Source organism: Gekko japonicus, unplaced genomic scaffold (genome assembly GCF_001447785.1).
Source record: "Gekko japonicus isolate JY-2015 unplaced genomic scaffold, Gekko_japonicus_V1.1 scaffold2827, whole genome shotgun sequence".
Lineage (NCBI taxonomy): Eukaryota > Metazoa > Chordata > Lepidosauria > Squamata > Gekkonidae > Gekko > Gekko japonicus.
In genome coordinates, this window is record NW_015163172.1 from 161,783 (window position 1) to 174,458 (window position 12,676).

The window sequence follows — 12,676 nt, forward strand, 5'->3', positions numbered from 1 at the left end:
GAAGTTGTTTTAAGCTCTCCTCGTGTGTGTTCTGTGACCAAAAAAGTGGCTTTGGGGAGACGAGAGAGCCATTTAAACTGAGAAAACAGCATGCGGAGGTGATGGAAGTATTAGACGTCCGTCTCCACCCCTCCTCCTGGGCCAGGGGACTGGACCTTTTGAAGACAGACCTGCAAGACTGGTCATGAGTCTTTGGAACCTTAAAGACCTTTTCTGCGAGGCAAAATAGTTCCTAGCTCAGTTGTAGCCCCAAACTACCCCCCAGTCCTACCCCCCGAGAATCCCAGATCTTCTGCCCACTGCAGATGCAGTTCCTAGTGGCTGTCAGTCCTCCATCGCCTTCGTTCCGGAATCAAGACTCCTGCAGAAGCTGAGGAGCAGAACTCCGCATCCCACAGATGGGACAATTCCTGGCAACTGCCCTCCTGTGGTTTCCCCATCAACTGGCATTCAGGGGTACACTGCTTCTGAACCCGGAGGTTCTACTTACTCATCATCCTTCATAACTGTAACTCAAGTCCATACAAATATTTCTGCGTTTTCCTTTCAGTATTTCCCGTGCGCGAGAAGAAACGAAAGCCACACAAACAAACAAACAAAGCCCAGCCGAGTTTCCTGCAAAGAGACGGTAACAGCTTTTAATCAGACAAGAGTCGGTACACCCGTTAAGACAGACACCGTTTGCCTCTTTCTGGGGAAATGCCTTCACATACCAGCAGGGAAGAACAGTTTTTCCTCAGGAAATTAAAGCCATGTGCAAGCCAGTGCTTCGCTTTTTTAATTTTTTTGTCGTCGTTGGTTTAAATTGTTTTTCTCCTGTGATTTATTTACATTACAGTACCTTTTTGTGATCAGCCGGAAGGCGGGGTGGGGGTGGGTGCACGTGTGTCTTTGTCGTGGACAGAACGTGTGCCCAAGTTGAGAAAGGCAGATCTAATATTTATAGATTTGTACATTATACATACATACATACATATATATAGTGTGTGTGTATACACAGATACATTGCTCTCTTCTTTGAAGTTTTTAAAAAATCGATCAGCCTTCATTCTATAAAAAAATACCTAACTCTACAAGATAGAAAAAGGAAAACAAAATCTTTCCCTCTCCAAGTATACACTGATTTACACCCAAATGGTCCTCCAGGGCTGTGCGGCACGCGGGCCCTTCCTGCGGAGGCAAAAGGGGAGCGCCGAGAGAGGTGCCTGATCAATCCAGGCTTTGAGGACTGTTTTGTGGGTGGGGAGGGGGGAGCAGAGAAGCAGTTCTCCACTTCCGTGCCCCTTTGTCCTTTGCCCCCCCTCCCCCCACGTGCACGCTCCCATTTTATCCCCCAGAAACTGCAGAAGCATTTAATGCCCCCTTGCTGTTTGCTTCAAGCTAGCTATTTTCATGCAAGCTGGCTGACATGTTGCAAAATCCTCCTGGCGACCTGGTCTGGCGCGACCTCACTTAGTGGTGGAAAAGCCAGTGATGCGCTCCCTTTGGTGCGTTTTCCATTTAATAACAGGACCATGCAGCTCCGTCGCACCCCAAAGACTAAAGAACTAGAACACTGTCTGGTTCTCCAGGAAGCCTGATCTGTTGGTCACGGCCGCTCGCTCCTGCCTCATGAGGACTAGAAGCCTAGTTGACTGGAGTGACCACGCCCCACTCCTTGCGACTGGATGTGGTGTGACTGCAGTGTCTGTGCTTTAGAGACAGAAGAGGGGAGAGGACCAAGGGGGATTCTAAGGGGAATGTGAGGCTCACCGTCTCCAGCCTTCATGGCAGAGCCGCACACTGGGTCGCTGGGCACTCCGGCTCGGGGGTGTGTGTGTTAATGTTTGCACTAAGCTACAACGCAAACCTGCCCTCACAGAATCCCTCTTCCACCATGGGCTTCTTTTCCCCACCTGTGCCATTAAAAGGAGGGGGGGGGACAAACAAAAGAGGATTTAAAACCACCTGCCGAGGCCAGATATAAAAACACTCCCCATTCACCTCCCCATTCAGTGGGAACAGGGGCCACACTTCTTTGCTTCTGAGTTAAGCGCACCTCTTCCCTGGAGAACGGAGAAGGAAGACTCACAAAACTCTTCCCAACCGCTTCCCAGAATATTCAGGCACCGGCATTTTTTTCTTCTTTAAACGGAGTGGAGGGGAAAGTGGTGCGGCAACTTTGGGGCAAAGCTTCTCTCGTCCTTTCCCGAGCGGAGTGCCAAAACTGATCCAAGGTCAGCGGAACCGGCTTCAAGGTTCAGCTGGAAGGGAAAAGGGGAATGTGTCGGCGCGGGCCCCTTTCCGAGGCAACCCTCCGTTGCTCTCCCGTGGGGTCTGTCCCAGCAGGCGACCTGCCTTCAAGCAACCGAACGGGAGAGGGCGGGACTGAGCCATGCCGGAAGCGAGGGCGTGCAGCCAAGGGGGCGGGGAAAGGTTGCTGCAGAATGGGGGGGGGTGTTTCCAGCTCTGCCTCCAGCGCTGCAGTATCATCAGCAGAGCGTCCCCCACCCACAGCCCAGCTTCTGGCCAGCTGGTTCCAGCAGATGTGCCACAGAGGGCTCAGCAGCTGCCACTGGGGCTCTCACTGGGCACTGCCAGTCCTCCGTGGCACCCCAGCAGGAGAGCCCCCTGCCCAAGTTCTCTATCCACCAGCCACGGATTTTACGGGGGGGACCAGGAAGACTTTCACCCACACGCCAACAGATCCCACGGAACATTTTCTGGGCTGGGTACAAACAAAACCCGGGAGCACAAAACGGTCCAGGTAGTCTCGGGGCCTCTCCCCTTCCGGTGGCCGAAGAGGAGAGAGACGTCAGCTGCGTTCCGCGTCACGCCGACACCTCTGAGACACAGAGTCCAGCTCCAGGACGGGGACGTGCTCCCGAGTGCCTTGGTGAGCGTCCGGGTCGCGGGTGGCAGAAGGTGGAGGTGCACAGGCAAGACGTCAGGGTGGCATTTTGGCCTTTGCTTCCCTTCATCTCCCTACCTAGCCCCCCCCGCCCCTTTATTCCTTGCAGTTGCCAGGAGTTCCCAAGTCGCGGCTTTCTCGTCCCCAGCTTTGCAAGCCCAGAGCAAAAAAGTTTCCGATGACGGCACGTGTGTCCCCTACATCCTACAGCAGGGTGCCGGTGTTCACCTCTCCCCCCCACACACACACACTGCTTGTGTCCGTGGCTCGCCTTCCTTCCCCGAAGATCCCCTTTCCACCTCCCACCCTCAAAACCACCAGACTCCGCCGTGCCGCCTGGCTCCCCCACGTCTGCTGGGCTCCCTCGCCCCGCTGTCCGCCGTGAGGCTCCCTGCGATCTCTTCGCAAAGCAAAGACTCCTCCGGCATCACCTCCTCCAGAGCAGCCGCTCTGCTGCACCCGGGGTCAGCCTGAGCAAGAATCGGCGGCCGCTTACTTGACTTCCAGGATGGACGGGTTGGTTTCCATGATGGCCACGATGATCCGGTCGATGTAGTCCTGGAGCCGGAGATTGATCTCCTTCTGCTTTTGAGTGGCCTCCATGAGCTGGGAGGGAGGGAAGGGAAGGGAGGCTCGTCACGAAAAGGTGACTCCGCAGCAGCTGACTTGGGCCCGGACACCAGAGCAGCCCCTGGAACCCGCACAACTTACCGTGAAAGTTTCCATCCATCTATTGTGAATTCCTCTAGTTTTTCACAGTTTCTCATCCCTCCCCAATAAAAAAACTATAGGGTTGATTCCTGTGACTGCCTTCTACCAAAAGAGAAACATCTCCTTCACCAAAGACAGACTTTTCAAAAGCCTTTCTTCACTGGAGAAATGCTAAGCAGAAGAGAGCTACAGGACCCAACCCACTGACTGTATTATAAGAAGAAAAAAAGAGAAGAAGAGAGGAGAGATTGGATTTATACCCTGCCCTTCACTCGGGAGTCTCATAGCGGCTTACAATCTCCTTTCCCTTCCTCTCCCTACAACAGACACCTTGTGAGGTGCATGGGGCTGAGAGGGCTCTTTGAGAACAGCTCTGAAAGAACTTGTGACTGACCCAAGGTCACCCAGCAGCTGGATGTGGAGGAGTGGGGAATCAAACCCAGTTCTCCCAGATTAGAGTCCACGCTCTTCACCACTACACCAAACTGGCTCTCATGTTAGACTGCTTTTATTCCACCAAGTTTTTGAAGATTAGAAACCTTTATTGAGAATTCATGTCATTTTTGTGGAAGGAAGGAAGAAAGAAAGACAGGGAAAGAAAGAGGGGAGAGAGAGAGAGAGAAAGAAAAGAGAAGGAAGGAAGGAGAGGAGGAGGAGGAGATTGGATTTATACCCTGCCCTTCACTCAGAGTCTCAGAGCGTTTTATAATCTCCATTCCCTTTTCCTCCCCACACCAGACACCCTTTGAGGCCATGTATTCGATATACGAAGTCACAATAGATAAAGCTTGACAGGGCTGGGCTGATCAGAGAAGAGATGGTCAAAACAATCCTTCCATCCCATCTTTACTCTCCGAGCTGCTCAAAGCGATGCTGATACAGCCCTCCTCCCGCCTTGGCTCTACCACAGAGAAATTAACATTATTCAGGACTCTCATCTTCCTACGCTGGCCCAAATCCCCACCCCCAAACAAAAGTACAACTGTTCTGGTTTTCCTCCCCATGCACAGCCCCCATCACGTCCCTTTTCGGAAGCCCCCGGGATTCTTCACAACACGCAGGGGTAATTAAATATACAGTCGCAGTCAATAAAACCCTGCAATTAACAGGAGGAATCATAAAATTATAGGAGCTATAAAATCTCCCATAAACACAATAAAAATTCTCGATAAAGGTTTCTAATCTTCAAAAACTGGCTGGAATAAAAACCATCTTCGGTGGCCGTCACCAGCTGGGGTTGTTCGTCGTCGTTGCTAGTTACCAAGCAGCCGGTTTCGGCAGTGTCCCCCGATGCCAAAATTAAACCCTAACTAGCAAAGCTTTCAACGTGAAGACTACGTTGCCGAGGCAAAACGTCACCACACTTCCGTCTGATTTCGGCTCTGGCCGAATGTCTCTGGAACTTGCGAGGACGGGGTACGGTCAAGGAGGGACACCACTCCTAATGAGATCCAGGAGCCTGAACACACGGAGCTGCCTCACGCTGGATCAGACTATTGGTCTATCTAGGACCGATTTCCCACAGCCGCTGCTCTGTGCCCGCTCCTCTCTTTGCCCCGATGGTACGTGTCGATTTCCCACGCGAAGCCGCACGGCCGCATTTTGACCAGCGGCTTTGCCCGATTTTGCCCGCTGTTTCGTAATCCTCAAAAAACAGGAACACTAAACCATGGGGGAAATCGGGCGAAGCCGCGGGTCAAAATGCGGCCACCCGGCTTCGAGTGGGAAATTGACACGTAACCATCGGGGCAAAGAGAGGAGCGAGCGCAGAGGGAAATTGGTGGGAAATCGGTCTAGGTCAGTATTGTCTGCTCTGACTGACAGCAACTCTCCAGGGTCTCAGGGTCTTTCCCATCACTTCCAACCCGATCCTTTCAGCTGGAGATGCTGGCAACTGAAATGTCTGCCTGCCAGCCAGGCGGGTGCTCTGGTAAACACCAATCTGCTTGGTCTTCCCAGCTCCCCCTTTCGAGTCGGGGAAATACGACACGACAACCCATCCAAGAGGAGCTTCCCCACCTGTCGCGGGCAGCGGCTAGAAAGGCGCTCCAGTGGCTGCCACCACTCTGGCCTGGGTGGTCTCCTCGGAAGGGCCCGGAGCGCCCACCCGACCCCTTTGCACACTCCCTTTCCAGGAGGTTTCCCCTTATAAGTGACCGAATGAGGCGCGAGGAGGACCCAGGCCGAGTAACAAGCCATTTCTATTGAAGAGATTTAACGACAACCGTGATTCAGTCACGTGTAGGGGAAATGAGCACAGTAAAGGTAGGTCAGCCGGCAAGATAAGAAAGTCCTCCTGCTTTGGGCAAGGCCTTCTCTCCCTTCTTCTCAGGCACCACCCTCTGTTCCTCTGCTGGTGTGAGTTTTCCCTCCAAGTCCAGGGTCCAGAGTGGACCTGGGAAACGTAGGCCCTGACAGCTACTCTAATCCAGGCTTCCCTGGAGCCACTAGGCCTCCCTAGAGCCTGTAGGCCGCACCACTATAGGCCCAGGATCATGACACCAACGTACCTCATCTCTGGAGACTGAGCTGATTTCCGCTGCCAAAGACTCAGAAAAGGAAGCAGAGAAGAGGTTCTTAGCGCCTTGAATACTGAGGTTTATGATCTGCCCGTTGAGTTCATCATTCTGTTCCTTCAGGTTCCGGTTATCCTGTTTGCAAGGGAAGACCCGGAACGTCAAAGCAACCATTTTCAGTGGCTCCTAGTACATAAGCAACCACTTCTTTAGATTCTTACACCCTGCTTTTCTCCTTAACGGGGACCCAAAGCAGCTTAAGAACACTGCTTTCCCCTCCTCCATTCCGTCTTCACAACAACCCTGTGAGATACATTAGCATGAGAAAGAGCAACTGCTTCAGAGTCATCCAGGGAGCTTCCATAGCAGAGCCAAGTCAAAGCTGGGGCTTTACTACTTTGACATTCTGCCCACTACGCCACGCTGGCTCTCCAGGTATCAGGATCTGAACCCAGAGCCCCCTGTCGGCGTGGACGGGCTCCACCACTGTGCTACGGACCCTTGCATAGCAAAACGGTCCCTCTCTGCCTCTGCTCAGAAGATGCAACCAGCAAACACTGAAGCCGCCCCTCTCAGATAAACCTAGGAAAGCCCAGCAGACCGACAAGGGCCCGCACTCTACTCCGGCAAAGGAGCCTGTGGCTAAGCTACAGCCCCTCCGCACGCAGCGGCTCCAGGCCCTCCTCTCCCGCCACCAGCCAGTCCCAAGCCAGCTCCGGGTACCTGCTTGAGCCGCCTGATCTCTTGCTCCAGCTCCGCCTCCCGCGTCCGGCTGTTGTACTCCTGGAGGCCGACGCTGCTACTCCTGCCCCGCCGCTGCTCCGCCTCGAGCTTGAAGAGCTGCAGGTGCTCCAGCTGCTTCCGGAGGTCTTCGATCAGCTGCAAGGGCGGCAGGACGGTCAACGGCTGAGGTTCCTTCAACAGCGCCTAACGTTGTTTCTGGCCTGCCTGCTAGTTCGGTTTGTCCAGGGACTGTTATACCACACACACACAGTTCAACGGACCCATGTCCTAGCCACGCATGTCAAAGGCACAAAGCCCTTCCGGGGCTGACAACACTGTTCCTAACGAAAGGAGGTGCTCCTGAGACATGCAACCATCTTCCCAGTCATCTTTAAATTCATTCGGAAACGGGTCTTAAAACACTGCTTGTCCCTGCCCATCCCTCTGAAATCAGAGTCACGTCTCTTCTCCTCGTTTCCTCTCTGTCTACCTGAACTGGAGAAGAAAACAGCAGCCCCGAGCAACCCAAAGAGGCCCAGGTATAATACTCCCCCACTGCCCGTCTCTAGAGAGCAGGAGGGGACATTATACCCCGTGTTCCCGCTAAGCTGAGTTAGTGTGATCGGGCTCACGTTTCTTTTCGCCTCGGGCTCTCACATTTTTGTCTCGGCTCAGGAAGGGACGGGGCTCCGGAGCAAACTGATTGATGCAGGAGCAGCCCAATCGCTCATAGCTCACCGCTTTCATGCCAGTTGAGCTCACAAAGTAGGATTTTTGCTCACAAGACTCCACAGCTTAGAGGGAGCACTGGTTACCACCCTCTGAAACTGGCTGCCCGAGAGTTTCCCAAGCCCAGTTCAAGCTGCTGGTTATTACCCACAAAGCATCCTCCCTCGCATGCACTTCTCTGGCCACAGGCATCGGCCCAGGAGGCACCGTTCCTGGGCTCCACCTATCTGATCTGCAGCTCCTGGCCTTCTCCGTGGTGGTGCAGCCATTCTGGAATCACATGCGTACACCACAGCAGCCTAGTCTCAAACATCCCTAAATATGGTTTTAAGCACGAGAGAGAGACAGACATAGACAGAGAGACAGAGACAGCGAGAGAGGCAGAGACAGAGATACAGGGTTTGCTAGGGAGATATATCTCTATCTAGGCTTCCTTTTTATGGCTGCTGTGATTCCCCCCATCCATGGCTTTATTTGCTTTTGACAGTTGTTCACCACCAGTGGCTGTTTCGAAACAGAAAGTCAGGCTTGTGAATGCTTTTACATCCTGCGGCGCTGCCCACGCATACAGCCCCCCCCGCCCCCCCCACAGCTTTCGGTTGTTGGTGCAAACGTTGGCTGACTTCCAGCAGCCCTGAATCCCCGTCCGGGCGACATCTCCCTCCGCCACCCCCCTGCCCACCTCCTGCGTGGATTCCTTGTCCTTCTGGAACTGGTGTCTCTCGTGGCTCAGTTTGTCCCCCAGCTTCCGCTTACTTTCCAGCTCCTCGTTCAGCTGCACCGTGAGGTCTTCGATTTCGTCCAGCAGTTTCCGCTTCTCCTGGGGGGGGAAAGAGCTGAGTGAAATGGAAGCCTCTCTTCCGAGGGGCAAACACGCCTGTGTTGAAAGTACAAGATGTGCGGTGGGGGTGCTCCCAAGAGCACTCACTGGCGTCCTTTAACCTGCTCTCTCTCTCTCTCTCCCTCTTCTTCCCCCTCTCTCCAGCAGCGGATCCACATTCTCTCAATGTCTGGAATCTCTAGGAATTTACATACACTCCAGGGGAGTGTATGAGAGAGAGAAGAGCAATAAGGGAGGAACTGATCTCTGGCCTTGCACCAGGCAGCCAGAAGCCAGTATGGCGCGGACTGTAATCTGGGAGAACCGGGTTTGATTCCCCACTCCACCACTTGCAGCTGCTGGATGACCTTGGGCAAGCCGTAGTTCTGATAAGAGCTGTTCTCTCAAGGGCAGTCCTCGAAAGAGCTCTCTCAGCCCCACCCGCCTCCCAGGGTGTCTGTCTGTGGTGGGGAGGGGGAGGGAGAGGAGATCGTAAGCCGCTCAGGGACTGCGAGTGAAGGGCAAGGGGTATGAATGCAATCTCCTCCTCCTCCTCCTGAGGCCTCCACAACAGACATGAACCCAGGCCCATAGCCAGGCACTGGGGGCATTTAAATCAATCTGGATGCCTGTCTTGAAAGGAGGAGGCCCCCAGCCTGTTCCAAGCCCTTCCATTCAGGGGACAGGGCAGCCAGCGCCTCCGTTCCTTGGGGGAAAACAGCTCAAGAGGGCGTTTGATTGAAATGCCTTCTGAGTTCCCTTCCACAGGGCAAGAAGGCTGAGAAGGGCAACTGAGAAGGAGAAGAAGGAGAAGAAGAAGTGGTACCTTCAATACATCTCCAAAACCTTTCTTGCCCTGTAAAAGGGAACTCAAAAAAAGGCATTTAAATGCCTCCTGAGTTGTCTTCTCCCATGTTCCGTGATGCCCCCCCCAAAAAAATTCCCTCAGTGGGAGGGAGAGGGAAGCCCGAAGGGAAAGCTGTGGGGCTGTCACCCGTTGGCTGCCACCAGCAGCAGGTGTCTCTCCTCAAAAGTAAGGTTTGGGGCATGCCTATTTGTGAGGCGGAGCTTTTAATTCAGGGGGCGGGGCTCCAAAAGTGCCCCACAGTTGCTCCAGGCCTGCCCCCAAGCCACAGGGACAGGAGTGGAGCCATGATTGTAGGAAACCTCTGGCCTATGACGCGGGCCCCCGCCGGATGCCCCGGGGGGGGGGGGAGTGTCATCCGAAATACACGATGCGGGCATCCCCTTTTGTGTACGGGTCCTCAGAGGTAGAGAGCAGCAGCCTCCTCAGTGGCTTTGATGCAGCAAGTGAAAACCTCCACACATCCGGCCACTAGAGGGCAGAATGGGCCTATAGTCAAGCTGCAGGTTCCCAGAGAAAAACCACCACCAGTGCTCCCTCTAAGCTGTGGAGTCTCATGAGCAAACATTCTACTTTGTGAGCTACTCTGGCATTAAAGTGGTGAGCAGGTGATTTGACCGCTGCACAAATCAGTTTGCTCTGGAGCCCCATCCTTCCTGAGCTGAGAAAAAAAAAATGTGTGAGCCGGAGGCTAAAAAACTGAAAGCTAGCTCACGCTCACTCAGCTTGCAACGAACCCTGACCATAACTAGCTTAAATAGATTCAGGTGGGTATAGCCGTGTTGGTCTGAAGCAACAGGACAAAGTTTGAGTTTGGTGGCAACTTTAAGACCAGCAAAGTTTAATTCTGGGGATAAGCTTTCGTGGGCAGGCATTCTTCTTCAGATGAAACAGAACTGAGATAGAATCTGTGGAGCGAGTTCCAGATACAGGGGCGTACCAAGATCAAGGTGAGATTGGTCGCATTTTGGCTGCCCTTGTAACTTCAGCTGATGTTTGCCGAGTGACCAGAAGTCACCTTGGACAACACACTCCCTCCCCTTGGCCTCTCCTGCTGTCTCAGACGTAAGGCTGACAATCCTGGCCTGCCTCATGGGGCTGTTGTCTGACAACATACGCAAAGTGCGCCAAGAGCTTGGGAAACGCAGCGGCCCAGCCTGCCTTTTGCACAAGAGGCTCGCCTGGCAGACTCTGGCTTAGGGAGCAATTTCCAGGACCGAGTCAAGCCCTCTTAGCGGTCCTCCTTCCCACCCCCTCTTGAAGTGAGCCTGATTGTCAGGCAAGGTGGGATAGAAATCTAAATAAATAAATAAGTGTTGCCCCCGACTCACGTAAGTGAATGAGGCAAGCTACTAGGTCCCCACAGCAGCCCAATGGACCGTGCAGGGCAAGCCTCAGGAGGGGTGTGTGAGTGTGAGTGTGAGTGTAGCAGTGTGTGCGAGTGAGATTTTGGGGGATGAGTTGACCGTTACATATGAGCCGCCAGTGCGATGCGGCAACAAAAAAGGTGAATACAATCTTAGGCTGTATCAACAGAGGCATAACATCCAAATCACAAGCTGTCATAGTCCCACCGTGCACTGCATTGGTCAGGCTGCCCCTGGAGTCCTGTGTGCAGTTCTCACCTCACCTCAAACAGGCTGTGGACGGAATGGAGCGGGTGCAGAGGAGCGCGACGAGGATGATGGGGGGGGCTGGAGACCAAGAAGCCCCGCGAGGAAAGGCGGAGGGACTCCTTGGGGATGTTTAGTCTGGAGGTGGTTGAGGGGGGGGGGGGGGGGGGGGACACGATCACTCTCTTGAAGTATTTGAAGGGTTGTCATGTAGAGGAGGGTATGGAGCTGTTCTTGTTGGCAGCAGAGGAGAGGACTCGCCATAACGTTTAAATTAAGGGCGGGAAGGAACCGGCTGGATCTTAGGGGAAACGTTTTCTACAGTCAGAGTCCTGCCGCAGTGGAATGGGCTGCCTCTGGAGGTGGTGAGCTCCCCCTCCCTGGCAGTCTTCAAGCAGCGGCTGGAGGAACACTTGTCAGGGATGCTCGAGGCCAGGTATGTCCAACAGGTAGATCGTCAGAGGTAGATCACCAGCCCCACTTGGTCTCCTGGTTTGTTGGACAGGTGTTTGGGGGTTTTTTTAATGGTTGGTGGTAAAGAATGTTCGCAGTTCTTTCTGGATCTTCATCTCTCTGTTTTGTTTCTGCTTATTTTGCTTACCAGTAAATGACAGAAGGTGCATTATAAATGAGGGGGGGGCGGTGGAACCCAACTTTAGTGGGTTGAAATCTAATTTGAGACTAATTTGAAACTTTATTTTCATGGAGGTTGATCACCGGCACTTTTGCCCAGAAAAAATAGATCACTACCTGTTCGCATGCCTGCTCTAGGCGGATCCTGCACTGGGCAGGGAGTTGGACTAGAAGGCCTGTCTGGCCCCTTCCAAGTCTCTGATTCTATGACTCTGTGTGTGTGTGTGTATAAACACATACATACACACAGGCATTCAGAAGACGGTGCGGAGAAAAATCTGGTATTTGGTTTGGCCGGGGGGGTGGGGGGATATCCCAGGCAGTGACTAACACCCTCCCATATGCGTCTCCAAAGAAAGTGGGGAGGCTTCAAGAAGAGCGGATTCAGCACCGCAACCTCTCCAGGGCCCTCCACAAGAGGGAAGGTGCTGCGTCACTGGGGGTAATGAACGCTGTGTCACTGTGGAGCACTCTGGGACCCGCATCTGCCACCGTGGCAGAGGGAACGTAGAGCTCTCCTTGGCACAAAGCAAGAACCTTCCAGGGCCCTCCACAAGAGGGAAGGTCCTGAGTCACTGGGGGTAATGAACGCTGTGCCACTGTGGAGCACTCTGGGACCCGCCTCTGCCACCATGGCAGAGGGAACATAGAGCTCTCCTTGGCACAAAGCAAGAACCCCTGAGGAACACACACACACACACACACCCCATGCGGAAAAGGGGCCTCATCTCCTCCAGCCGCTCAATATTGGCTCGCAGACACGGGACGCCGCCGCGCGTTCTCCTCGTCCAGTTGTTGTAACCTGCGGTTTGCACACAGACACACACAATCACAGTCAGGAGTGTATTCCTGCACACTTGCAACAGGGGGCGCTGCAAGGGATGCACCCACTCCGGGCCGAACGAGAAGTCCAGTGGCGCCATAAAGGCGAACAACGTTTAGTGCTGTTAAGTGATCTCCACGCCTGGGAGGAGAGAGGTTTGCTTCCCACAATCAGAAAAGATACCTTTAGACATTTATCTGCTATTTTGACATATTTATCGCTTTACAACTGTTGACCTTATAACCTTAGTAAAGGTAAAGGTTTCCCTTGCTCGAAAGCCGGTCGAATCCGACTCTAGGGTTGCGGTGCTCATCTCCGTTTCCATGCCAAAGAGCCAGCGCTGTCCAAAGACG

At 53.6% G+C, this 12,676-nt stretch overlaps 1 protein-coding gene across 1 annotated transcript in view; it reads right to left on the reverse strand.

Moving 5' to 3' along the window:
* Window positions 1–3,382: 3,382 nt before the first annotated feature.
* Window positions 3,383–12,676, reverse strand: part of LOC107106884 (rab11 family-interacting protein 3-like) — a 39,914-nt gene continuing 30,620 nt past the window's right edge. Inside the window, 6 exon segments of the mRNA XM_015407098.1 lie at window positions 3,383–3,496; window positions 6,112–6,252; window positions 6,841–6,996; window positions 8,252–8,389; window positions 12,202–12,265; window positions 12,267–12,302. Coding sequence (XP_015262584.1) covers window positions 3,383–3,496; window positions 6,112–6,252; window positions 6,841–6,996; window positions 8,252–8,389; window positions 12,202–12,265; window positions 12,267–12,302 — 649 coding nt within the window.